The sequence below is a fragment of the Heterodontus francisci genome, chromosome 13, assembly GCF_036365525.1.
Source record: "Heterodontus francisci isolate sHetFra1 chromosome 13, sHetFra1.hap1, whole genome shotgun sequence".
Lineage (NCBI taxonomy): Eukaryota > Metazoa > Chordata > Chondrichthyes > Heterodontiformes > Heterodontidae > Heterodontus > Heterodontus francisci.
In genome coordinates this window covers 98600583-98628251 of record NC_090383.1, presented here as the reverse complement: position 1 = coordinate 98628251, position 27669 = coordinate 98600583, and the positions used below count along the sequence as shown (strand labels likewise).

At 43.3% G+C, this 27669-nt stretch overlaps 1 protein-coding gene across 1 annotated transcript in view; it reads right to left on the bottom strand.

Annotated features, from left to right (window-relative positions):
- Positions 1–584: 584 nt before the first annotated feature.
- The window catches only part of LOC137376530 (exportin-5), a 107760-nt gene continuing 80675 nt past the window's right edge, over positions 585–27669 (bottom strand). Inside the window, exons 25-32 of the mRNA XM_068045251.1 lie at positions 27553–27599; positions 21165–21262; positions 20365–20418; positions 16864–16949; positions 16518–16625; positions 13426–13563; positions 8365–8529; positions 585–2524 (exon numbers count right to left, since the gene is read on the bottom strand). Of these exons, the coding sequence (XP_067901352.1) occupies positions 2369–2524; positions 8365–8529; positions 13426–13563; positions 16518–16625; positions 16864–16949; positions 20365–20418; positions 21165–21262; positions 27553–27599 (852 nt within the window). The 3' untranslated portion in view covers positions 585–2368. The remainder of the gene's footprint in view (positions 2525–8364; positions 8530–13425; positions 13564–16517; positions 16626–16863; positions 16950–20364; positions 20419–21164; positions 21263–27552; positions 27600–27669) is intronic.

The following is a 27669-nucleotide window of genomic DNA, read 5'->3' as shown; positions in this document are numbered from 1 at the left end:
CTCTCCCCTCATACCTATGTAATTGGATCTGTTTTAAGTTTAAGATTCTGGTTTTGGACTTGAGTATGTTCCTCTTGAACTTAGTATGGAATTCAGTTGTATTCTGTTCACCTTTTTCACCCGGAGGATTTTTTTTTTTTTAAATTGAGATTACTAACAAACCCTGCATCATTACACAATTCATTATCTAAAATAGTTTTATCCCGAGTTGGTTTCACAACTTATTGTTCTCGAAAGCTGTCGCTCAAGTATTCTACAATCTCATCTTCCAGACTACCGTTACCAAAATGATTTGTCCAATTTTAAAATGAGAATTAAGATAGTTAATTGATAGATTATTTTTAAAAATGGTTGAGCAGCAGAACAAGATTAGCTCATGTGTAAAATGCATTAGCACAGGCAATAAGCCAAATGGTCTGAGTTTGCTGTAATAACGTGTAGTTCTAAATTTATTTTTAGTGAAGTGTTTAGGAATGTTTGTGGGGTGGGGACAGGAAGAGAAACATAATAAACCATGACAAACGCAAGTCTTGTTTTCTTTTGTGTGCATCAATTGCGCTGCTGCAAGTCATTAACAGTACAAGTTAACAGCCAAGTTATTTATTGATACTGAGGTCAGCAACAGTACATTGTGTAGAATTCTGTTTTTATTGGCGAAATAAAAATCAAAGCAAATGACAATATTTTCTTCCAATTCATATCATTCCTGTATTAAGTTTCAGAACAAAACCTTTGAGGAAAGATGGACTTGAATTTTTTTTTTTTTAATTAGAAATAAAGTAGCATTTCATTTCATAGTGCTCAACTCTACGGGTCAAATGAGCATTATTCTGCCACTTAGCTCTCAGTTTTTAAGCCAGACCCCAGATAAAAAGTAAATATGATTAAGGAAACATGCAACATAACTAACAGTGAAGTATAAATGAAAAGTGATCAACTTGACATGCTATTCTGTAGACATACACAGGGTTAAGTTTAGAAGTTATATCTAGTGCACTGTCACCAAAGAGTTGGCAGTTCTGCTTAAAATTTGGGCAGCCAGCTTTGTACTAAAAAGGTGCAAAATGCTGGCACATTTATATAAAACATTTTTAACAGAGTCTTCAGTGGGGTTCACAGTTATCTGTTTTACGTCACACAAGGAATTCTATACTGGTATAACGTCAAGTCAGCTCTTAACAATACAATCAGTACTTTCATCAAGAGGACGAAGTTCTTCACTTTATCAAGCATTACATAAATGGAGAGAATACCAAGTTGATTACACTGAATATTTCAGACAAGTTTCTATTAATTACAATCCAGGTGGGGGCACATTACTGAGAGCTGCACACAACTTAAATATCGTAATCATGTCACTCACCCATTGCTCAGCAACAAAAGATACAAAGGCAACGGAGTTGATCAAAATAAATGGGAAGAGACTCAGTATAAGCAGCTGGAAAAAATAAAAATGGAAAGAAAAGCGCTTAATTGCAGAGATTTAGTCCAATTTACAACTAATGTAAAAGACTCTTCCACAAGAATTCTTGTAACAAAAACAGCCATCACTTTAATGTTAATTTCCAGTTTGTTTTCAAAATCTTCATTTAAAACACATGGTAAGTGTAAGGTGTGAAGTGCTAATGCTAAATGCAGCAAAGCAACAAATTTCAAAATGAAGTTACTTGTTTCCATTATTTTCTGCTTCAGAAATGTTACCTGTCTGGACTCAGAAGACTGATGTATGTATGAAAAAAAATCAAAACTTTTGCAGTTATGAAGGTCTGGTTGTCTTGACGTGCATTAGAAGATCAACATTCATACACAAAACTGGACAGTCAAATTTATTAAACAATGGCATACAAAATATTTTAACAAAACTTCAAAGGATTCTTCAGATTTCTTTTAATATGGAGAGCATAGACACAAACTGTCAGTATACAACACTTGAAAAACAGATTGCTGCAAACTCAATTTATGAATTCAATTTTTGAAAAGGTTAAGGCATTTCATAACAATCTACCACAAATTAGTTTACAGTTCTTTCCACCACAGAATGCATTACAAAGTTATGCAGGTTGGCCAAAAGAACTTGTGGCAGAAATATCTTTGAGGGTATAACTTTCACCATCAGCAGTTAACTAGGTATTTAGCAGAAATATCCGGCTACCAAATTGTTATTGTTGCTATCTTGGCTTCATGAAAGTATTTTTTTTTTTTTTTAAGGTGAGCAGTCATTTTAAAGTAGCTATTTGATGCTAATTTCCACTATGCTAATGTTGATGAACACCTTACAACTAAAGACACACTACAAGTTAAAATCAACATAAAAAGGTCCATTTTTTCCATTAAGCATGAGTGGAAGTTAAACAGAGCCTGCCACTCTTCACATGTCCTGAGCTCTTGGGTCAAAGAGTGGAGTTAGGACATTGTCTTCAGTTGTTTCTTCTATTGGTGTGGTGGACTGTGGTTTCGGTTTCTTAAAAAGGGAGGGCAAGTTTTTGATATGCACCTCTTTTTTGAACTTCTGCCCAAGTGGCTTCTGAAAAAGATAGGAAAAAAGGTTATTTGCATAAAAATGCTTCAAAACAAGAGTTAAAGAAATGGTTCAAGATTAATTCTGTATGCATAATCTATTGTGTGCCACTGATCCTACATTGTGGTGATAGCAATAAAAGCAAAGTCAGGGATGCAGAACATACCTGCATTTTTGGTTTAGAGGGGATAAATTAAGATACTCTCAAAAGAAATGGAAAACCATGATCACTCCAAAGCAAAGAAAAAGAACAAGTTTTGATGAAAACTAATTAAAAACTGTACAACTTTTGAAAACCACTGTAAATCAAACATAAGTTTGCTTTCTTCAAAAATTAAGATTAGCTCTAGCACTTATTTAAGTACCAAGTTTTAGCATCTCAAACTTGAGGGGGGGAAATTATACACATAACATGCTGTCAGACATCCTAAAGTGCTTCACATTCAGTGAATTACTTCTGAAATGAAGGGACTATTGTAAAATACAGCATTTCAGAGACATTACATTGACCAATATTTATGTTTCAGTACTGGGGCAAGTAAGGACGCACTTCCTTAGCAGCCAGTCAGTGACAAACCAACTGATACCTGCCTTTTTTCACTATCTGCAGAACTTGCTCAAAGCAGCAAAGAAAATATTACAAGGAACTTAGGAAGTCTTGAGGAAAACAGACAAAGTTCTTGCCACACTGCACCAACTGATCAGATAAGGTCTCCAAATGTGGCATTTCAGTTCTCCACATCTGTCCACTCAATGTGTACTGTATTAAAAAGATGTCTTTACATTGTAGTCTCATCCATAAATAACTTGGATAATAAATTAATTTCACTATCTCATCAACAAGTATTTATATAGCGCCTTCAACAGTAAAACATCCCAAGGCACTTCATAGGAGTGTTATCAAACAAAACTTGACATGGAGCTACATGAAGAATACTGGATCCAATGATCTAAAGCTTGGTCAAAGAGGTCAGTTTTAAGGAGTTCATTAAAAGAGGAAAGAGGTAGAGAGGCGGAGTGGTCTGGGGAGGAAATTCCAGAGTTTAATGCTTTGGCAGCTGAAGGCATAGTTGCTAATGGTGCAGCAATTAAAATTGAAGTTCATCAAGAGGCCAAAATTAGAGGAGTGCAGATATGAGGGCTTTGAGTCTGAAGCAGGTTAGAGATAGGGAGGAGTGATGCCAAGGAGAGGCCTGAAAACAAGAATGATAATTTTAAAATCAAGACGTTGCTTAACTGGGAAGCAGCGTAGGTCAGCGAGCAGAGAGAGATGGATGAACTCGTCTTAGTGAGAGCTAGGACGGGCAGCAGTTTGGATGATCTCCAAGTTTACAGAGGATAAAATGTGGGAGGCTGGTCAGGAACACATTGGAACGATCAAGCTTAGAGCTAACAAAGGCATGGATGAGGGTTTCAACTGATGAGCAGAAGCAAGGATACAGTAGGGCAATGTTGCAGAGGTAGTCGGCAGTCTTAGTGATGGAGCGGGTGAGACGAAAAGCTCTCTCAGCGTCAAATATAAATCCAAAGTTGCAAACAGTTTGGTTCAGCCACAGGCAGTTTCCAGGGAGATGGAGTTTGTGGCTAGGGGACAGAGTTTGTGACGGAGCCCCAAGACAATAGCTTCAGTCTTCCCAATATTTTGTTGGGAGGAAGATTCTGCTCATCCAGTACTGGATTTTAGACAAGCAGCCTGGCAATTGAGAGAGACAGTGGAGGGGTCAAGAGAGGTGGTGGTGAGTTAGAGTCGTGCATCATTAGCATACATGTGGAAAATGATGCTGTAATTTTGGATCATGTCACCGAAGGGATAGATCCTTGGGGAATTCCAGAGGCAATGTTCAGGGAACAAGAGAAGCCTCAGCAGGTGATTCTCTGGCTACACTGGGATAGATAAGAATGGAACCAGGTGAGTGCAGCCCCACACAAGTGTACAATGGTGGGAGGCGTTGGAGGATGATGTGGTCAAGTGTGTCAAAGGCTACAGATGGGTCAAGAACGACCAAGAGGAGGGATAGTTTCCCTTTGTTACAATGATGTAGTTGTAATTTGTGACTTGCTATGAGTCTTTTCTGTACTTTGGAAGGGGCAACCCGATTGGAGGGACTTAAACATGCAGTTCTAGGACGGACGGGCATGGATTTGGGAGTTAACATATTGGAAATGGGGGGTTAGTTTGTAAGGATGGAGAAGTCTAATTTATTTTTATTGAGGAGAGGGATGATGAGAGCAGATTTAAAGGAGAGGGGTATAGTACACAAGGACAACCACTGATATTAAATGGGATGGGAGCCAAGAAGGGAAGTCGAGTGGACAGCAGTTGCATGAACTAATCTGAATCCAAGTTGAATCCAGGTTCTAGAGTTTCTTCACCCTCATGACCTATGAATAGAAGACCAACAGTTCTTCAATATATGGGAAAGTATACAACAAACTATAGCAGTATTAGTGTCCTTTCCAGGTCCAAACCTGCACAACATCTTATTTTAAAAGAGACACTGAGACAGACAAGTAAACCTCTGCTCCCTCCCTCCCTCTAACCCAGGGTTGTCCAACATACTGCCCAAGTGGCAAGGATACGGCCTGCCGAAGATTTCCATTTGGCCTGTGGATGCAAACTGTACCCAACTGTTCCTCATCCTCACCAGGGGTCCATGATGGGAGAGAAAGGGGGGAGCGAGAGAGAGAGAGAGAGAAAGGGGGGAGCGAGAGAGAGAGAGAGAGAAAGGGGGGAGCGAGAGAGAGAGAGAGAGAAAGGGGGGAGCGAGAGAGAGAGAGAGAAAGGGGGGAGCGAGAGAGAGAGAGAGAAAGGGGGGAGCGAGAGCGAGAGAAAGGGGGGAGCGAGAGCGTGAGAAAGGGGGGAGCGAGAGCGTGAGAAAGGGGGGAGCGAGAGCGTGAGAAAGGGGGGAGCGAGAGCGAGAGAAAGGGGGGAGCGAGAGCGAGAGAAAGGGGGGAGCGAGAGCGAGAGAAAGGGGGGAGCGAGAGCGAGAGAAAGGGGGAGCGAGAGCGAGAGAAAGGGGGAGCGAGAGCGAGAGAAAGGGGGAGCGAGAGAGCGAGAGAAAGGGGGAGCGAGAGAGAGAGAGAGAGAAAGGGGGAGCGAGAGAGAGAGAGAGAGAAAGGGGGAGCGAGAGAGAGAGAGAGAGAAAGGGGGAGCGAGAGAGAGAGAGAGAGAAAGGGGGAGCGAGAGAGAGAGAGAGAGAAAGGGGGAGCGAGAGAGAGAGAGAGAGAAAGGGGGAGCGAGAGAGAGAGAGAGAGAAAGGGGGAGCGAGAGAGAGAGAGAGAGAAAGGGGGAGCGAGAGAGAGAGAGAGAGAAAGGGGGAGCGAGAGAGAGAGAGAGAGAAAGGGGGAGCGAGAGAGAGAGAGAGAGAAAGGGGGAGCGAGAGAGAGAGAGAGAGAGAAAGGGGGAGCGAGAGAGAGAGAGAGAGAGAAAGGGGGAGCGAGAGAGAGAGAGAGAAAGGGGGAGCGAGAGAGAGAGAGAGAGAAAGGGGGAGCGAGAGAGAGAGAGAGAAAGGGGGAGCGAGAGAGAGAGAGAGAAAGGGGGAGCGAGAGAGAGAGAGAGAGAGAGAAAGGGGGAGCGAGAGAGAGAGAGAGAAAGGGGGAGCGAGAGAGAGAGAAAGGGGGAGCGAGAGAGAGAGAGAGAAAGGGGGAGCGAGAGAGAGAGAAAGGGGGAGCGAGAGAGAGAGAGAGAGAAAGGGGGGAGCGAGAGAGAGAGAGAGAAAGGGGGTGCGAGAGAGAGAGAGAGAAAGGGGGAGCGAGAGAGAGAGAGAGAAAGGGGGAGCGAGAGAGAGAGAGAGAGAGAAAGGGGGAGCGAGAGAGAGAGAGAGAAAGGGGGAGCGAGAGAGAGAGAGAAAGGGGGAGCGAGAGAGAGAGAGAGAGAAAGGGGGAGCGAGAGAGAGAGAGAGAGAAAGGGGGAGCGAGAGAGAGAGAGAGAGAAAGGGGGAGCGAGAGAGAGAGAGAAAGGGGGAGCGAGAGAGAGAGAGAAAGGGGGAGCGAGAGAGAGAGAGAGAAAGAAAGAGAGAGAGAGAGAGAAAGGGGGAGCGAGAGAGAGAGAAAGGGGGAGCGCGAGAGAGAGAAAGGGGGAGAGAGAGAAAGGGGGAGCAAGAGAGAGAGAGAGAGAGAGAGAGAAAGGGGGAGCAAGAGAGAGAGAGAAAGGGGGAGCAAGAGAGAGAGAGAAAGGGGGAGCAAGAGAGAGAGAGAAAGGGGGAGCGAGAGAGAGAAAGGGGGAGCGAGAGAGAGAGAGAAAGGGGGAGCAAGAGAGAGAGAGAAAGGGGGAGCGAGAGAGAGAGAAAGGGGGAGCGAGAGAGAGAGAAAGGGGGAGCGAGAGAGAGAGAAAGGGGGAGCGAGAGAGAGAGAAAGGGGGAGCGAGAGAGAGAGAAAGGGGGAGCGAGAGAAAGGGGGAGCGAGAGAGAGAAAGGGGGAGCGAGAGAGAGAAAGGGGGAGCGAGAGAGAGAAAGGGGGAGCGAGAGAGAGAAAGGGGGAGCGAGAGAGAGAAAGGGGGAGCGAGAGAGAGAAAGGGGGAGCGAGAGAGAGAGAGAGAGAGAGAGAGAGGACAAGGGGAACCCTACCGCACTTCTGCCCTCACCCCTTCGCCTCCCTCCCAGAAGTGCGGTAGCATTCCCCTTGCCCTCACTTTGCACACCACCAACCTCCACCATTGTAGTTTGTCCAGAGAGAGTGCCTGTAGAGTGCCTAATCGGAAGATAAGTTGCTGTTCCTCGAAGTTGCATTGAGCTTCACTGGAACACTTGCAGCAGGCAGAGTACAGAAATGAGGGTGTGAGAATCGGAAATATTGCAGTACGCCTTTAAGACTGTAAAAGATCAGTACATCTTTAAGGCAGAAAGTTCCGGAGGATTAGTGAGCCAGGGTGCATCCTGGTTGCCAAGCAGCAGCCAGAGAGACACCTCTCCGCCATTTCCGACGCCTCCAGAAACATCATCTCCTCCTGTCAGCATTCCAGAGACTGTTCCCTCTGCAACACCCTGGTCCACTCTTCCATCACCCCCAACACCTCGTTCCCTTCCCACGGCACCTTCCATGCCATCGCAGGAGGTGCAACACCTGCCCTTTTATCTCCTCTCTCCTCACTATCCAAGGTCCCAAACACTACTTTCGGGTGAAACAGCGATTTACTTGTACTTCTTTCAATTCAGCATACTGTATTCGCTGCTCACAATGTGGTTTCCTCTACAGTGGGGAGACCAAACGCAGACTGGGTTACTCCGAGCTTCCGGTTGCTTGCCATTTTAATTCACCAGCCTGCTCTCACACCCTCATTTCTGTCCTCAGCCTGCTGCAGTGCTCCAGTGAAGCTCAATGCAACTTCGAGGAACAGCATCTTATCTTCCGATTAGGCACTCTACAGCCCTCTGGACTCACTGAATTCAACAAATTCAGACCATGACTATTGTTTTGATTCTTTTTTTTTTAAACCATGTTTTTGCTTTCAGACAGAGCTGTTCACTATTCTGCCATTAACACTCTCTCTGGACAAACTACAACTATTACCCCTCCCTTTTCCTTTTGTTCCACGACACCTTTGACATGTAATCTCTCCTGCCCTCTGCCCTATCACAGACCTTCCCTTTTGTTCTTCTTCCCCGCCCCCCCCCCCCCCACCCTTTTCACTTGCTCAAAGCCTATTACATTTCTAACCATTGCCAGTTTTGATGAAGGGTCACAGACCTGAAACATTTACTGTTTCTCTCTCCACAGATGTTGCCAGACCTATTGTGTATTTATTTTAAGTAAATCTGTGGTATGTATTATTCAGCCACCATTACTTCTTAAAATATCACAATCATTGTGGAAGACAACCTTTTGAAAATACCATGTACTCAAATTACCCCAATGCAGCCAGACAACAGCTTCTTGAAGAGGTCCTTTCTCCTTTTGTCACCCATTTTATGAGATGATGGATTCAGAAGTTTTGTATCAAATTGATCCAACGCATCTCCAGAGATTTGAGGAACCTGCTGCATCACTGTTTTTAAGTCAGGGTATCGTGGTCTCTACAAGTGTAATTCAAAAAAAAAGATCAACATCTATAGCACATACAGATAAAGGAAATAAATTTACTACATTATTGCATCATTAGGATCCCCAAAGCATTCATGATCCTGTTATTCTCTGCACCCGTTATTATTTTTCTTCCACAGTTTAGGTGCCCCGTGCACCATATAGCATTATGCCAATTGTCACGGTCCTGATTATTTTTTTTCTTTTTCTCATCGGAAATATTGCAGTACGCCTTTAAGACTGTAAAAGATCAGTACATCTTTAAGGCAGAAAGTTCCGGAGGCTTAGTGAGCCAGGGTGCATCCTGGTTGCCAAGCAACAGCCAGAGAAAGAGAGAGAGAATACACGAGATTCAATGTTACAGTTTTGACTTTTAAAATTAGCTGAGCAGCAGTCAGTTGAGAGCTCTGAGACAATTTAAAACTGAAGGGAGAAAAGCTGTGTTGTCTCTCTCAAAATCCTCCAAAGCTTCAAATCGAATTAATTCCATAAAAAAAGAAAAGGCTTTTTCTTTCACAACTAATTATTGATATCTGCTGTGTTCATCATTGGGAAAAAAAAAAGTTTAACACTACAACAGCCAAACTGCTGAACCCCATCTTCGGAAGGGCCGAAGAAGGGTCACTGACCCGAAACGTTAACTCTGTTTCTCTCTCCACAGATGCTGCCAGACCTGCTGAGTATTTCCAGCATTTCTTGTTTTTATTTCAGATTTCCAGCATCCGCAGTATTTTTATTTGAAAAAAAAACTAAAATTATAAACACTGCTAAGATAAACCAATTTCTAAAGACCTTATATAAAAGCAATAGTTAATTTGTTGATATCTAAAGATACCTGGTTTGGTTCGCTTCATTCGGGGGTTACTAGATTGTTCAATTTGGCTGCTTTTTTCTTTGATTTGGAAAGCTTAAAGAAATATGATGCGACCTGTGGAGCGACGGGACTGAACTAACAGTACATTGCTCTCACTGTGATCAGAATCATATATTTTGATTGGGGGCTTTGTCCTGAGCGGTCATAACACAATAAAAGAATGGGCTCCACCTGTGTGGATATTCCCAGGCCTAGAATTCTTGCTGCTGGTCACAGCAGGACAGAGTCCCCATGGTCCTTCTGAGGGAGCACATGGGCTGCTTGCAGCCTCCACGCAAGATGAACACGTTGTGACGAGAACCACACCTGCCAATTGGAAAAGTATTAATTTTGTCATATGGAACTCTACTTGAACTTTTTACTGGACATTGAACATAACTTGTTTAAAAGGACCACAGAGCTGAACAGCTAAATCATGACTGCACATTTGCATTCCAAGAGACAGTTGCATAGAGAGACAATGGGAGTGCTCCCTGATTCAATTAGCGAGATGGTTTTGTCAATAGTGGTGATGAAAAGACATTGAGAACCACTGACTTTGTAAGAGACAAACCTCCACTCCTCCCCACCACCACCACCCCCCCACCCCCACTGAGTGTGACTGGAGAACTTCTAAAATCAACAATCCTCGCAGACGAGGCTGTTTCAAACAAAGAGCTGATCACATGACTAACATGCTGGCCAACCTGGGGACTTTTTTTTTTAAATTGTGCCACACAGAAAGGGAAGACTGCAATTTGAAGACAAAAGAGAAGGAAGCTATCTCCCTGTCTCTCTCAAGCAAAGTCTTAGGGACCCACAGATACAAGTGAAGCCTCAAGAGAGAGGACCTCTTCAGCCTTCGATGTGTTAAACTCTGTTACAGTCAAACCAGGAAAGGGGTCAGAAGGGAGCCTGAGAACCCTTCCTCACCCAGTCATAAAAGCGTTGACTCAAATCTGCTGAAATGCCCTACGTTCAAAATGGTACTAATGGGACATTCATTCATTCAGTGGGCTCAGAATGGGTCAGAGTCAACCAGTGGTTTTGAATTATCAGCAGTGCAAACACAACCTGACCACATGCAGTGTAGCCAACAGCATACTATATTTTATTTTTGTAATTAAACACAACAGTAACAGGTAAACAAAAACAGACCGCATCTAATATCTAGGATAGGGCCCATGTGCAGTCAAAGACCAGAGCAGGGGTCTACAACCTGCGGCTCTGGAACCGCATGTGGCTAACATCTCATTTGCGACTTCTAACCATTTCCAGTTGGATTGCATTAACGTGAAAAATGCCTTTAAAAAAATCAAATCAAGAAAAGTAACAGCCTTGCTCTTATTGTGAAGATAAAAATCTAATCATTGTGCTGCACTTTACAGCTTCAAATGATTATTTTAACGAAAAACATCATTGTGTGCTAAATAAACCTGTTCAAGTGGTATAGCCACACCATGGTTACAGATAATGCCTCAGGTTCGAGGAACAGGTTTTATGCTAGTGGCCATTATTGCTAGTACTATAGCTGAGACGAATAATTATTCTGAATGTATTATTAGAAGCTATTCTTTTATCAATAGCCAAAAAAATTGCCTTAATTCTACACATCTCAAGTTAATGTTTGTTTTAAGGATAACTTTACCATCAAAATTATAATTTAAACACATCGAAAATGGGATAATTCAGAGTTAGGTCTATTTTAATTTTTTTTTCTATTGATATATAAATATATGTATTTTGTTCATTATATATGCAAATTATGCATTCTACCAGATACACTTGGCAATTTACCAAGTATTTGGTTTAGAAATGCCAAAACTTCCTCTTGTGACTCCCATTAGTTTTTATTTTCGGCAATTTTTTTTTTTAAAAAAGGTCCTTCAGGTAAAAAGGGTTGCTGACCGCTGCCTGGACCAGAGAAAGGAAAGGCTAACAGGAGAAAATAGAAACCTAATTTTAAGTTTCAATTTTACAGGGGAGACCAAACAAGGAAAAAGGAGCCCCTTTTCCCTCAAAAGACTGTTAAATCTAAAACAAAAGCTTAAAAGGTTTAAGGACTTAAGGCTCTGAAAATTTTCAGAGATCTTGAGCAAAGATTTACATACTGTGCACAAAGCTGCCAAACTGCATACCAAGTTTATTTGTTTTGTTTTACTTGTTCATGGAATGTGGGCATCACTGGCAAGGCCAGTATTTATTGCCCATCCCTAATGGCTCGAGCAGGTGGTAGTGAGCTGCCGTCTTGAACCGCTGCAGTCTGTGTGGTGTAGTAGGCCCACAGTGCTGTTAAAGAGGATTTTGACCCATTGACAACGAAGGAATGGCAATATATTTCCAAGTCAGGATGGTGTGCGACTTGGAGGGGAACTTGCAGGTGGTGGTGTTCCTATGTACCTGCTGCTCTCATTCTTCTAGATGGTAGGGTTTGTGGGTTTTGAAAGTACTATCAAAGCAGCCTTGGAAAGTTGCTACAGTGCATCTTGTAGACGGTACACACTGCTGCCACTGTCTGCTGGTGGTGGAGGGAGTGAATGTTTAAGGTGCTGAATGGCGTGCCTATCAAGCAGCCTGCTTTGTCTTGGATGATGTCAAGAGTCTTCAGTGTTGTTAGAGCTGCACTCATCCAGGCAAATGGAGGGTCTTCCGTCACACTCTTGACTTGTGTCTTGCAGACGGTGGATAGGCTTTGGGGAGTCAGGAGGCGAGTTACACATCACAGAGCTCCCAGTCTCTGACTGGCTCTTATAGCCACAGTATTTAATATGGCTGGTCCAGTTAAGTTTCTGGTCAATGGTAACCTCCAGGATGTTGATGGTGAGGGTTTCAGAAATGCTAATATTGTTGAATGTCATGGGACATGGTTAGATTCTCTCTTATTGGAGATGGTCATTGACGGACACTTGTGTGCTGTAAATTTTACAGTATACATAGAACAGAAATACTGTGAGAATTTATAATGGGATAAAGTTGACAAGAGTGTGATGTCAACTTAACAGGAAGTCATAACAAACTGACATGTTATTTTTAATTATATTATAGGTAAAATTTAAATGTAGCGCCATTGGGACAAATTTTAGGGTCAGCTGCAAACAACTGGCGCCAGTAAGAGGCAAATAGCAATTGCTTTGGAGCTTCGGACTGATTTCTCTGTATCTAACCTGCACTATACCTAATGCTGTATTCTGGCTAATGTTTATCCATTAACCAACACCCAAAACAGTTTATCTGATCATTATTTAACTGCTGTTAGTGGGACCTTCTGACTTGACTATTCCAACACACTCCTGGCTGGTCTCCCACATTTTACCCTCCGTAAACTGGAGGTCATCCAAAACTTTGCTGTCCTTGTCTTAACTCACACCAAGTCCTGCTCACTGACTTACAGTGGCTCCCTGTCAAGCAACGTCTTGATTTTAAAATTCTCATCCTTGTTTTCACATCCCTCAATAGCCTTGTCCATCCCTATCTCTGCATTCTTCACCTCCACAACCCTCAGATATGTGTGCTCATCTAATTCTGGACTCTTGAGCATCCTCAGTTTTAAATCGGCCACCATTGATGGCCGTGCCTTCAGCTGCCTTGGCCCTAAGTTCTGGAATTCACTCTCTACCTTTCCAAATTGAAGACACTCCTTAACACCTAACTCTTTTGATCAAACCTTTGGTCACCTGACCTACTATTTCATGTGGCGCAGTGTCATATTTTGTTTAATCATGCTCTTGTGAAGTGCTTTGGGACATTTTATGATGTTAAAGGCACCATATTAATATAAATGTTGTTGTGAAAACTGGCTTGTGCTTCCTGCAATAGTGGCTGCACTTCTGAAGTGCTTCATTATCTATGAAGTGCAGGGGACATAAGAGGTCCTAAAAGCCTCTAAATAACTGCATGTCTGTCTTTCTTGGTGCTTAAGATAGGAACTATTCCACTCATCCATACATTCGTCATCTTAATAAACACAAAATTCAAACAAAAAGCACTGGAATCAAAATGTTTATAGTACATTTATCCATTCAGACACTTTGCTTACCAGTGCCTCATAGATCATGAAAGCAAGATTGACCAATGCCGCAAGGCAGCCCTCATGTTGTCCATGCATTTGCAGCCCTCTAAGTACACTCATGAAGAACCAACTGGCTGCATCAGAATGCAGGGTTGCAGACAACACCTGAATACAAAGAATAATCCAATTTGACTATCAAGGTTTATAAAAATAATGGTAACACTAATAGTAGTGTGCTAAATGAGAACACCATCAGGAATTCTACAAAGTCAGCAAGTGGTGAACACATTGAAAGAACGGATGTGCAAATGCAATTTAGAAGTGTAGGTTAAAAAGGACAGAGCAAAAGATCAACCCAAAATTTCATGAGACATTCAATGCTCAAATTTTTAAAAACTAAAATCGGAGGGAAAAATTGTTCAACTGAAACAGAAAGACAGAAAAATAATCTTAGTATGACCATGCCAACTCCTTTCAACATTCAATTCCATTATTGATGAGTCAAACATTTCATGAAATTTAACAACTTTTTAAATTTGTTATTAAGAGTGGAGTTACATATTTTGTGGGATAGGCATTGGCTTTCAAATAGAAGGTTTCAAGGATGTTAGACATGGAAGATTACTCAGAAATGCATAACACAGAATGTTATGAAAGGCTTAGATAAGATAGACAAGGAAAATCTGTTCCCATTAACTGATGATACATGGACTAGGGGACATGTTGAATGTGCTGAGTGTTAATTGAAGTATGCTGTACATGCAGACTAAAATCTTTAGTTTACTAGCAATTGCAGCCATAAATTAGCAAATGAAATGACAGCAGTATTAAGCAATGCATCTAGCTGCTGTAGAAAATACCCTGTAATATAACAGTGCAATTTTTACAACATAGCAAATCCACTGCATGTCATGACACACAGAACATTGTAAAGTACAGAGTATTTAAATAATTTGTCAAAGATAATGCAACTTCAGCTGAAGTTTTTAAATGAACAAAGCAATACTAAGAAAACATAGCAATACTGAAAACTGTGGAAAAGACTACCACCTTTCCAGGCGTGGCAGACAAATGGCAATACACCAAAACCAATAACGAAAAATAGATTTCCAACTGGTAGCAATCACAAAAACATATCTATTTAAACCAACTTCAAATTGTCAATATTTCCTTGATAATTTAGTTGATACACACATTGGTCAGCTCGGTACAAGTCATGCTGACTCAAAGGTCTCAGGTGCAATCCCTGGTTTATTCTATATAGTTGTCCCACAAAACAGAGGTATCACAATTAGCCAAAGGAGAGGTGAATACAGAAAAACACAGGTTTGCTCCCACTACTGATCACTACCCAAGGATCCCCTGCTGGGAAGTATGCAGGTGTTTATGCCAAAAAATGGCAGGGTTGGGGTTGCTGTCATGCCCTCCATGGTATAGCAAACTACCAATTCATACATGTTTATTTATTTTTTTATTTTATTTATTTATTTAGAGATACAGCACTGAAACAGGCCCTTCGGCCCACCGAGTCTGTGCCAACCATCAACCACCCATTTATACTAATCCTACATTAATCCTATATTCCTACCACATCCCCTCAATTCCCCTACCACCTACCTACACTGGGGGCAATTTACAATGGCCAATTTACCTATCAACTTGCAAGTCTTTGGCTGTGTGAGGAAACCAGAGCACCCGACGGAAACCCACGCAGTCACAAGGAGAACTTGCAAACTCCGCACAGGCAGTACCCAGAATCGAACCCAGGTCTCTGGAGCTGTGAGGCCGCAGTGCTAACCACTGTGCCACTGAACACACTTCAACTGTATCCCAGCACAAAGTAACACTAAGGGGCAGGGGTGAGAGTGGCCAAAGATTAAAAGGTCTACAAATTAGTGGCCGCAGACAAAACAGTCTGAAATATTTTTTTGACAAGGAATCATGTAATTATAGCACTGTTAACGATCTGTAATGAAGGCAAATGTTTCCAAGCCGTTTCAAATATGTATTATTTACTTTTGATTACCATCAAGATGATGAACCAATGCATTTGCATAAAATCACCATTCCAACATTTCAGCAATTAATTGTACATCATGTAATAGTGAAGTCAATTTTAACACCAGAACTGTTGTCAGTTCAGTTTTTTTTTTAAAAAGTCCACTGGAAAACCACAAAACTGCCCTGAAGATTGGAAGCAGCTGTTCCTATTTGCAGCAACTGTCAGTTACACTCCTGGCTGGTTACACTGACAGTACCGATTTTTTTCTGCAATGTTTTATCGATTTTTAGGTCTGAAGGTCAGAAACTGCAGGCGTGTTCAACCTTTACGTCTGAGGGGCCACATTACAATTTTTGTCCTACACAATCAAAACAACAAAAAATGTGCATTTTTGTGAACAAGCTTTAAAGGGGAAGACTTACTTCCTCGTCAATATGTTGCATACTGATTTAATGAGATACCTGGCATTGTTCTTGCTTGCACAAGTAGTCAATGTCTGCCCACACACTTGCTGTAGTGATGTGGAGTATTCCGGATAAATGTGCATCAGGCAGGAGTGATCTTGATCTCTCTCTCGCTCCCCCCGTCTTTGTGCATCTGTGTCACTCACTGTCTAGTGCTCGCTCCCTCTCTATCTCTCTGCCGTTTGGTCCGTCTCTCCCTCTGTCGGTCTCTCCCCCGTGTGTGTGTGTCTGTCTCTCTATGTCCTTCCACCCACCCTCCCCCAAAAACCAGGACGGTGCCGGTTTGAAGGGCTGCCTGGCAGTCCAGTGTCACTCACAGACACTGATCAATCACAGACAGGGCCAGATTTAAAACTTTGGTGGGCCTGAAGATGCCAATGACAGATTTCCAAAACCCTAATGCTGGAAATCCACCATTTGGCTTAAATTTCTCATACCTGAAGGGGATTGGGAGAAGAAACTTAAACATTCTTTTGGCAGCATGGAGAGCTCGTTCACTTCAAAATATTGCAGCTCCAGGGCAATTGGGTGAAATGGATCATTCTTTAATGGGATGAATGACCACCTCCTGTGATGTAAAATTCTGTGAATACAAATTCATACTCCCAACAAAAGTACTCACACAGGTACTCTTGGCCCACTTATATACTTGCCTGCTTGATCAATGGCCAGCAGAGTTGGAGTGTTGCTCGCTGGCATGTTATAGTGTCACTCCAAGTGATTGCACTGTAAGCAGTTGCTAACAGGGCCTTACAGATGTCCTAAAAAGAGTAAAGGCAAATCAGTCAGAAATATTAACATTACACTTCAGAATTGGTCGATGAGCAAATTTCGCTATTGGTCCAGTCTACACCCAAGCAAAATTAGAAGTGAAAATACCTCTGGTACGTATTTAATCAGATAGTAGAATCAAGATTTGTGCCTACAACTCCTCCCCTTTTTCAAAGCTTTCAAACAAAATGGCTTTGCCCAGTATTAAAGAAAAGCAAACCTGTTTACCTCAGACTTGAGCAGACACTTTCCAAGGTCAGTGAGTTCTTCAGATCCAACATGTGGACCATCACTTGTGTTCATCATTTCATCATCTATTTAAAAAGACACACGTTTGATATATCAACTTTTCACAGTGAATGCAATACTGTTGTACACATTCAGGAAGTAGCTGCTGTGTATCTCTCAATTGTTAAAGATAAATCCTAGCATTAATTTAAAGATTTATAGATTCCATCCAAGTTTTGTATGTACATAGGAAAACACATGGAATCAAACTGTAAAGCTTTGGAGTTTTCACATTCTAAAATATATCCATAGCACATTTTATGTTTATATTTAGCAAAACACAGTGACAGCACCAGCCAGGAAACCAGATTTTTTTTATGAACACACAAGCTATCTGAAAGAAAAGAAGAAATGCTGGAACCACTCAGCAGGTCTGGCAGCATCTGTGAAAAGAGAAGCAGAGTTAACGTTTCGGGTCAGTGACCCTTGTACAACACAGTAGCTGGGGAAAGAGGTGAGCCTGCAGGGGCAGTTTGACCAACACCTCAACGAGCCAACGCTTGAAAGATAGTGGTGAAGATGGTGAGAGGGTCATCAAAGGTCAAGTCTTTGGCTTCTGGCTGCAGAAATTAGTTAGAAACACAGCCATAAAGGTTTCTGATGAAAGGTCACACACCTAAAACATGAACTTGATTCGCCAGACCTGCTGAGTATTTCCAGCATTTTCTGTTCTCATTTCAGGTAGAATGGCCTCCCTTTCTAATCAACCAGTGAGGGATGAAGAGCTCCCAGATTAGGATACAAACATATATGCCTTGTAGAAGAAAGGGCATTAGTCACCACTACTTAAAAAGTCCACATTTAAAACAACTAGTTGCTTGTATTGGCCAAAAAGCAAAAACCATTAACCATTTGCTTTGTCAATTTCAGTCAGCCATTGGCATTGTAACAGAAAACTGCTCTGATGATGCCACCTTCCATAACGGTGCTTCTGATATGACCTTTTTCCTCAACCGAGGATTCCCCCCCACTGTTGTTGACAGGGCCCTCAACCGTGTCCAGCCCATTGTCCGCACCTCTACCCTCACCCCTTCCCCTCCCTCCCAGAACCGTGACAGGATTCCCCTTGTCCTCACTTTCCACCCCATCAGCCTCCATATCCAAAGGATCATCCTCCGCCATTTCCGCCACCTCCAGCGTGATGCCACTATCAATCACATCTTCCCCTCCCTTCCCCCGTCAGCATTCCAGAGGGGTCGTTCCCTCCGCGACACCCTGGTCCACTCCTCCATTACCCCCACCACCTCATCCCCGTCCCATGGCACAATCGCAGGAGGTGTAATACCTGCCCATTTACCTCCTCTCTCCTCACTATCCCAGGCCCCAAATACTCCTTTCAGGTGAAGCATCGATATACTTGTACTTCTTTCAATGTAGTATACTGTATTCGCTGCTCACAATGTGGTCTCCTCTAAATTGGGGAGACCAAACGCAGACTGGGTGACCGCTTTGCTGAACACCTCCGCTCAGTCCGCAAGCAGGACCCTGAGCTTCCGGTTGCTTGCCATTTCAACACTCCCCGCTGCTCTCATCTCTATCCTGGGCTTGCTGCAGTGTTCCAGTGAACATCAACGCAAGCTCGAGGAACAGCATCTCATTTTCCAATTAGGCACACTACAGCCTGCCGGACTGAACATGGAGTTCAATAATTTCAGAGCATGACGGGCCCCCCATTTTACTTTTATTTTTAGTTATTTTTTCTTTTTTACATTTTTTTACAAAATTTTTTTCTTTTGTTTATTTCATTTCATTGTAGTTTGTTTAGTTTGCTTACCCACTGGTTTTTTTTCATGTTTGTACTTGCTGCTGTTCAATCTTCAGTTCGTTAACACCCAATCTGTACGAATGCTTTGTTTTTCAACACACCATTAACATATTGCCTGCCTTTGCTCCATGACCTCTTGGTCAGCTATGTGGCCTTGTCCAATCTACACCTTCTCCTTTGTTATCTCTTGCCCCACCCCCGGGTCACTTGCTTATAACCTTTGACAACTCTAATATTTGCGAGTTCCAAAGAAGGGTCACTGACCCGAAACGTTAACTCTGCTTCTCTTTCCACAGATGCTGCCAGACCTGCTGAGTGGTTCCAGCATTTCTTGTTTTTATTTCAGATTTCCAGCATCCGCAGTATTTTGCTTTTATGTAACAGAAAACTATGAGCTCCTTTTATTTTATGCAGTGACAGCTGTATTTACTTATCAGTTCATACCTCGTTAAGGTACATTGGAAGCAAAATCAAGAGTAAATAGCACCTTTAAGTCTTTCGAATCCCCTACAAATGGCGTGGGGTTACAAGTTGTATGATTTAAGTCTGCGTTTGCTGACAATGCAACCACTAGGTGGCGCTGCACTGGTACATGTGCAAATGCAGCCTGTTCCACTAAAACGTCACAGTCTGCGACATACAGGCAGCTACCAGAACGAAAGATGGTGCTGCTCAAATAATCACACAAAGGCAATGTAAACCCATGGCAGCACAAAATGGCCGGAGAGGGGAAAAACAGAGCAGGCGGGGGGAGAGAAACAGAGCAGGCAGGAGGGGTGGGGGGGGGGGGGGGAAAGAGAGCGCACCCACCGCCAAGATCTTCGGCCACTCTCTCCCCACTTCCCCCTGCTCTCTCCCACGCATTACGCAATGACGTCATCTGCACATGCGCCAACCAGTTTTGGAATGCAGAACACAGTGCACGCAGAGAGCACGAGCCCGCCTGCGTATGTGCGCAGCTTGGCGCAGTCTGATGAAGTCAATGGCCGGCTGCATTGTCAAGAATCACTTTGATGATTTAAATGAAGCTAGTTGCATTGCATGCAGTCTTGTTTAGTTTCTTCAATAACACTACCTTGCTATTGCACAAAGTGGTAAATTCACTGTTGCATGAATATGCTCGATATAAACATTGGGGACTATACCAGCTAATTTCAATGATTGCTATTCTGTAAAGCAGCATTCTGCCAAGATACATGGAGCAAGGTGAAATTGTATTCAGTTTCTTGATTTACGACTGAACTTGTCTCACTAACACGAGCATCAGTCTATGGGAATATCTAGTGTCAATGAGCCCAGAAGAATAGCTAACGCAGACAAAAAAACTCCTCCGTGCTCCCCCAACATACCCCATTAAATTTAGAGGTTTACAGATTCCATCCCAGATTTGTTAGTGCACAGGAAAATAGCACAAGAGAATCAATTCAGATGGTTTCACCTATGCCCAACCTTCTCTGTACTTAACCTCAAGGAATATTTCTAAAACATCTTTCTTTTCTTCCCCCACTCGCCACGCACACATTTTATATGGACCTCTGGATCAAGCAATGTTTCATTCTAGTAGGCCACTGGTATTACTAACCTGTTATAGTTGGCAAAAAGATTACTTACAAGCACTCAAAAATTTCTCTAAACTTGAGACACTCAGGTGTGAAAAAAACTGCTAGTTTACTTACCATCCATATCACCTGATATAGACTCAGGACCCTTCTTAACACAACAGCATACAGCTGCAGAGGAGAAACAAAGTGTATAAATATTCAGAACCAGCCTTTGCAGTGCATTTACTATCTGAAAATTACCATGGGTGCTGGTGGGTGGGGTGTAATGGGGCCACAAGGCTTTAATTGCAACAATTGTATGCGACAAACTGCTTGATGTTGTCCACTGAGACAGAGGAATAACAAAAATCAATGGAAAGGTTGGGTGGTGGAGAAAAAAATAATTGCTTAAAAAAGAAAAAGTAAAACGAAACCAGAAAGAAAACCAACTGAATATGTCCCAACCACGATTTCTATTGTCTCCCCTTGCATCTTTTTGTATTTGGAAGATAGAAAATGCCCATTAGTTACCTACTGGCAGTTACGTACATACAATTATGGATACAATTTAGTCCCAATTCTCAAAGCAATCTTGGCCCAATGAAAATAGAGGCTGGATTATTTTTCACAGCCAAAACATTTTGGATTTTACTCCAACTGTTCACCACCCAAGCGCAATAAGTATTGCTACTCCACCCAGCCATGCACCGTGGGATACATGATGTAATTACACAGTGAAGCTCCAAACAAGCTTTTTTAAACAAATATATACAAGTCTGACCATTGAAGCAAATTTTACTTGGGTAATGCACATCACATTTCACTTCACATTAACTTGGCTGGAATTTTTCTCCGTATAGGTTTTATTTCTTTATAAAATACACTTTATAATTTGCATAAGAGACTATTAACTAAAAGAACAGTACACTTCTTACTCATCAGATCAATGGATTCGCGGGTGAGAAGTCGAGTCAGTTGCTCATCCAGCATTTCTTGAGACTCGGGATTCTCCTCAGGAGCACCACTTTCAGCCCTAAAAGGATGTCATTATAACCATCAAAAAAGTCAGGAGTGCAAATTTATATTATTTCAAGGCAACGCATCATGTACTTGTATCTACCTTTCCAAATCAGCCCATCATTAACAGCATTCAGTTCTAAAACTGATTTGGAAATTAAGTTCTCTACAAATATTTCACCATCTTTAAAACAGGAATATAAAAATAATAATGTCAGCGGTTAAAGAAGAAAGCGCTTTTCATGAGTTCAGGCCATCAAGACGTGCTCATAGTCACTGTTGTAATATAGGAAATCATAATTTGCACACATCAAGGTTTCATAAGCAGCAGCGTGATAAATGCCCAGTTTTTTTTCCTTTAATGGGATGAGCACGTTACTGTCAAGGCCAGCATTTGTTGCCCACCCCTAATTACCTTCAAGAAGGTGGTAGTGAGTTGCCTTCTTGAACCACTGCAGTCCATCTGGTGTTGGTACACCAACAGTTCTGTTAAGGTGGGAGTTCAGGTATTTGACCCAGCGACAGTGAAGGAACTGCAATATAGTTTCAAGTCAGGATGGTGTGTGGCTTGGAGGGGAATTTGCAAGTGGTGGTGTTCCCAGTTGGTAGAGGTCATGGGTTTGGAATGTGCCGTTGGAGGCTTGGTGAGTTGGGGCATTTTGTAGATGGTACACACTGCTGCCACTGTGCTGCGGTGGTGGTGGGAGTGAATGTTTAAGGTGGTTAATGAGGTACCAATCAAGCGGGCTGCTATGTCCTGGATGGTGTCAACCTTCTTGAGCATGACTGGAGTTGCACTCCTTCAGGCAAGTGGAGAGTATTACATCACACTCTTGACTTATGCCTTGCAGATGGTGAACAGGCTTTGGGGAGTTAGGAGGTGAATTACTCGCTACACAATTTCCATCCTCTGACCTGCTCTTGTAGCCACAGTATTAATACAACTGGCCCCAAGTTTCTGGTCAATGGTAACCCGCAGGATGATGGTGAGGAATTCAGCAATAGTAATGCTGTTGAATGTCATGGGGAGATGGTTAGATTCTCTCTTATTGGAGATGGTCTTTGCCTGGCGGATGTGTGGCACAAATGGCACTTGCCACTTACCATCTTGCCTGAATGCTGTCCAGATCAGGTTGCAAATAGACACAGCTTCAGTATAAGGAGTCGCAAATGGTACTGTGCAATCATCAGCAAACATCCCCACTTCTGACCTTATAATGGAGGGAAGGTCAATGATGAGGCAGATGATGGTTGGGCCTAGAATACTATCCTTAGGAACTCCCGTAGCAATGTCCTTGGGCATAGTTGATTGGCCTCCACAACCACAATAATCATCCTTTGTAATAAAAACAAGAAATGCTGGAAATACTCAGCAGGTCTGGCAGCATCTGTGGAGAGAGAAGCAGAGTTAATGTTTCAGGTCAGTGATCCTTCTCCAGCACCCTCTTACAGCCTCTTACCCGCTCTTGATCTCTTCATTGAAAACTGTTGGCGTGACATTGGTCATCTCAATTTCTCTCCCCCCTCACTCACTCTAACCTGTCCCCCTCTGAACTTGAGGCACTCCGTTCTCTCAGGTCTAACCCCGACATGGTCATCAAACCTGCAGACAAGGGTGGTGCTGTTGTTGTATAGCGTACCGACCTCTACCTTGCAGAGGCTCAACGCCAACTCTCAGACACTTCTTCCTACCTCCCTCTGGACCATGACCCCACCACCAAACATTAAGCTACTATCCACAGGACTGTCACTGACCTCATCTCCTCTGGAGATGTTCCCTCTACAGCTTCCAACCTCATAGTTCCACAACCCCGGACAGCCCACTTCAACTTCCTTCCCAAAATCCACAAACAGGACTGTCTCGGCAGACCCATTGTGTCAGCTTGCTCCTGCCCCACTGAAATTATTTCTTTCTATCTTGACTCTATCTTTTCTCCTCTGGTCCAGTCTCTTCCCACCTACGTCAGTGACTCTTCTGACGCCCTACGTCATTTTGACAATTTCCAGTTTCCTGGCCCCAACCGCCTCCTCTTCACTATGGACTCTACACCTCCATCCCCCACCAGGACAATCAGAGGGTTCTCTGCTTCTTCCTTGAACAGAGGCCCAACCAGTCCCCATCCACCACCACCCTCCTCCGCCTGGCTGAACTTGTTCTCATATTGAACAACTTCTCCTTCAACTCTACTCACTTCCTTCAAGTAAAAGGTGTTGCAATGGGTACCCGCATGGGTCCTAGTTATGCCTGTCTTTTTGTGGGATATGTCGAACATTTCTTGTTCCAGTCCTACTCAGGCCCCCTCCCCCAACTCTTTTGCTGGTACATTGATGACTGTATCGGTGCCGTTTCCTGCTCCCGCCCCGAACTGGAAAACTTTATCAACTGGTTCTGGAGAAGGGTCACTGACCTGAAACGTTAACTCTGCTTTTCTCTCCACAGATGCTGCCAGACCTGCTGAGTATTTCCAGCATTTCTTGTTTTTATTTCAGATTTCCAGCACCTGCAGTATTTTGCTTTTATAATCATCCTTTGTGCTAGGTTTGACCCCAACCATTGGAGAGTTTTACTGATTCCCACTGACTTCAATTTTGCTAGGGCTCCTTGATGCCACACTCTGCCAAATGCTCCCTTGATATCATGGACAGTCACTCTCACCTCACCTCTTGAATTCAGCTCTTTTTGTCCATATTTTGACCAAGGCTGTAAGGTGGTCAAGAGCCAAATGGCCCTCGCGGAATCCTATCCGAGTATTGATAAGCAGGTTATTGCTGTGCAAGTGCTGCTTGATAGCACTCGCGACCTCACCTTCCGTCACTTTGCTGACGATCGAAAGTAGACTGATGGAACGGTAATTAGCCAGATTGGATTTGTCCTGCTTTTTATGGACAGGACATACCTGGGCAATTTTCCACATTGTCGGGTACATGCCAGTGTTCTAGCTGTACTGGAACAGCTTGGCGAGGGGCCCAGCTAGTTCTGGAGCACAAGCCTTCAGTACTACTGCTGGAATGTTGTCAAGACACATAGCCTTTGCTGTAACCAGTGCATTCAGCCTTTTCTTGATATCATGTGGAGTGAATCCAATTGGCTGAAGACTGGCATCCGAGATGCTGGGGACCAAATGGATCATCCACTTGGCACTTCTGGCTGAAGATGGTTGCAAATGCTTTAGTCTTGACTTTTGCACTGACATGCTGGGCTCCGCCATCATTGAGGATGGAGATGTTTGTGGAGCCTCCTCCTCCAGTTAGTTGTGTAATTGTCCACCATTCACAACTAGATGTGGCAGGACTGCAGAGCTTTGATCTGATCCACTGGTTGTGGGATTGCTTAGCTCTGTCCATTGCATGCTGCTTCTGCTGTTTAGCATGCATGTTGTCCTGTGTTGTAGCTTCACCAGGTTGGCACCTCATTTTTAAGTATGTCTGATACTGCTCCTGGCACACTCTCCTACACTCCTCGTTGAAGCAGGGTTGATCCCTTGGCCTGATGGCAATGATAGAGTGAGGGATATGCTGTTAGCCGACAGCGCCTTATGGATGCCCAGTTTGAGCTGCTAAAACTGTTCTGAATCTATCTCATTTAGCATGGTGATAGTACCAAAGAACACAATGGAAGGTATCCTCAGTGTGAAGACAGGACTTTGTCTCCACAAGGACTGTGCGATGGTCACTTCTACCAATACTATGATGGACAGATGCATTTGCAACAGGTAGATTGGTGAGGGCTAGGTCTAGCAGGATTTTCCCCTCGTTGGTTCTCCCACCACCTGCCGCAAGCCTAGTCAGGCAGATACGTCCTTCAAGACTTGGCCAGCTGGGTCAATAGCGGTGCTACCGAACAACTCTTGGCGATGAGCATAAGTCCCCCACCCTTGCTGTGTTTTGTTTTATGCATGGGATGTGGGCATCGCTGGCTAGATCAGCATTTATTGCCCATCCCTAATTACTCTTGAGAAAGTGGTGGTGAGCTGCCTTCTTGAACTGCTGCAGTCCATGTGGGGTAGGTACACCCACAGTGCTGTTAGGGAGTTCCACGATTTTGACCCAGCGACAGCGAAGGAATGGTGATATAGTTCCAAGTCAGGATGATTTGCGGCTCGGAGGGGAAGTTGCAGATGGTGGAGTTCCCATGCGTCTGCTGCCCTTGTCCTTCTAGGTTGTAGAGGTCACAGGTTTGGAAGGTGCTGTCTAAGGAGCCTTGGTGAGTTGCTGCAGTGCATCTTGTAGATGGTACAAACTCCTGCCACTGTACATTGGTGGTGCAGGGAGTGAATGTTTATCACTGGGGTGCCAATCAAGCAGGCTGCTTTGTCCTGGATGGTGTCAAGCTCTTGAATGCTGTGGGATGTTTAATTGCATTAGGTTGGCTATACACCTTATATACAGATTAATTTCCTCCATGTCCGTGGCTGAGTCAATAATTTTGTCAAATACCCGTGATGCAACATGTTGGTGCCTATCCCTGGTCCGGAGTCAATATTGCAGACTCCGAGGGTGTCTCCCTTCTGACTGTATACCACTGTGCTGCCGCCTCTGGTAAGTCTGTCCTGCCAATGGGATAGGAGATACCCAGGGGTGGTGATGGATGAGTATGGGACATTGGCTGTAAGGTATGATTCGGTGAGTTTGACTATGTCAGGATGTTGCTTGACTAGTCTGTGGGAAAGCTCTCCCAATTCTGGCACAAGTCCCCTGATGTTCGTAAAGAGGACTTTGCAGGATCGACTGAGCAGGGCGTGCAGTTATCGTTTCTGGTGCCATGGTTAATGCCAGATGGTCTGTCTGGTTTTATTCTTTTTCTATTTTTCTGTAACAGTTTGGTACAACTGAGTGGCTTGCTAGGGCAGTTAAGAGTCAATGACATGGCTGTGGGTCTGGAGTCACATATAGGCCAGACCAGCAAAGGGCAGCAGATTTCTGTCCCCAAAAGGACATTAGTGAATCAGATGGTATTTACGACAATCTTGTAGTTTCATAGTCACCATTAATGAAACTAGCTTTTAATTCCAGGTTTGTAATTAACTGAATTTAAATTCCACCAGCTGCCATGGTGGGATTTGAATTCATGTCCCCAGGGCATGTCAAAGCCTCTGGATTACTAGTTCAGTAACATTACCACTATGTCACCATCCCCCTCTGATAATCTACTTTTGGTGGCGATGGTTGAAGGATAAATGCTGGCCAAAACATAAGAAATCCCATGTAAAGCCTGGCTACCCGACCCGAACCCCACTAGACCCGACTATGTGTTGGGTTGGGTCTATATCGAGTCCAGCATTCGGCCTCGGGTCGGGTCGGGCTGGACAGTGCTGCCTCCGGGAACTCTCGGGATCAGGCTCGCCCATGATTCCCCACAACTCCATCTGCGGGAATAGCCTGTTGCTGGAACTGTGAACAGGATCACAAGTGTTACCATTTGGACATGGTAGAGCACAATAACATGTTTGATATTAAATTTATTGCGATATTCGGGTTGGGTCGGGTGAGGCGCGAAAAAAAATTCAAGGACTCGGGCCCGGGTTGGCTGTGGTCGGGTTTCAATTTCATACCCGAGCAGGTCTTTAATCCCATGCTCTTCTCTCAACAGTGCCATGGGATCTTTTAAATGACATGATGGCAGACAAGACCTCAGTTTAAAATTCTATCCAAAAGACATCACACAAGGCAATGGAGCACTCCTTCAGTACTGAACTGAAGTGTCAAACCAGATTATGTGCTTATACCTCTGGAGTGGGTTGTAGAACCATAGAGAAGTTACAGCACAGAAAGAGGCCATTCAACCCATTCCGTCTGGGCCAGCTGAAAAAACAAGCAACCCATTCTGATCCCACCTTCCAGCACCTGGTCTGTAGCCTTGCCGGTTGCAGCACTTCAGGTGCAGGTTTTGAAGCCATGATCTTCTGATTCAGGGCCGTGCTGCAACTGAGGCAAGTTGCATCAACAAATGCAGAAATATAAGGATAGACGGTAGTTTACCATGCATCACTTTAGCAGCTAAGTAATAAAATGGCATTTGCAAGCAGGACTTGGAGTCTTGATGGAATTATGATTATTTATTTTAGTTAAAAGAAATGGAAAATAAAATTGTGTTTTTACATGTAATTTTTTTTTTTAAGATAAATTAAACCATAATTGATCCCAACATTTATATCTCTGCATACACAAGTAAACTATAATCTCTATTTAATAGAAATTAAAACTATTCCATTAAATAAAATACATCTGTGTAATATTTAAGCAATACTTAAGACAGCGATGATATTCTTAAAATCCAAAAGTATGACCATAAAGTTTGACACTTACTCCAGCAGGCCTCTCTGGTTGATGACAACCCACTTGGCACTTAGTCTCTGCCAAACAAACAATAGTGTTACATATTATCCTGACAGATGGGCAAGTCCTAAAATTTGAATTCTAAAC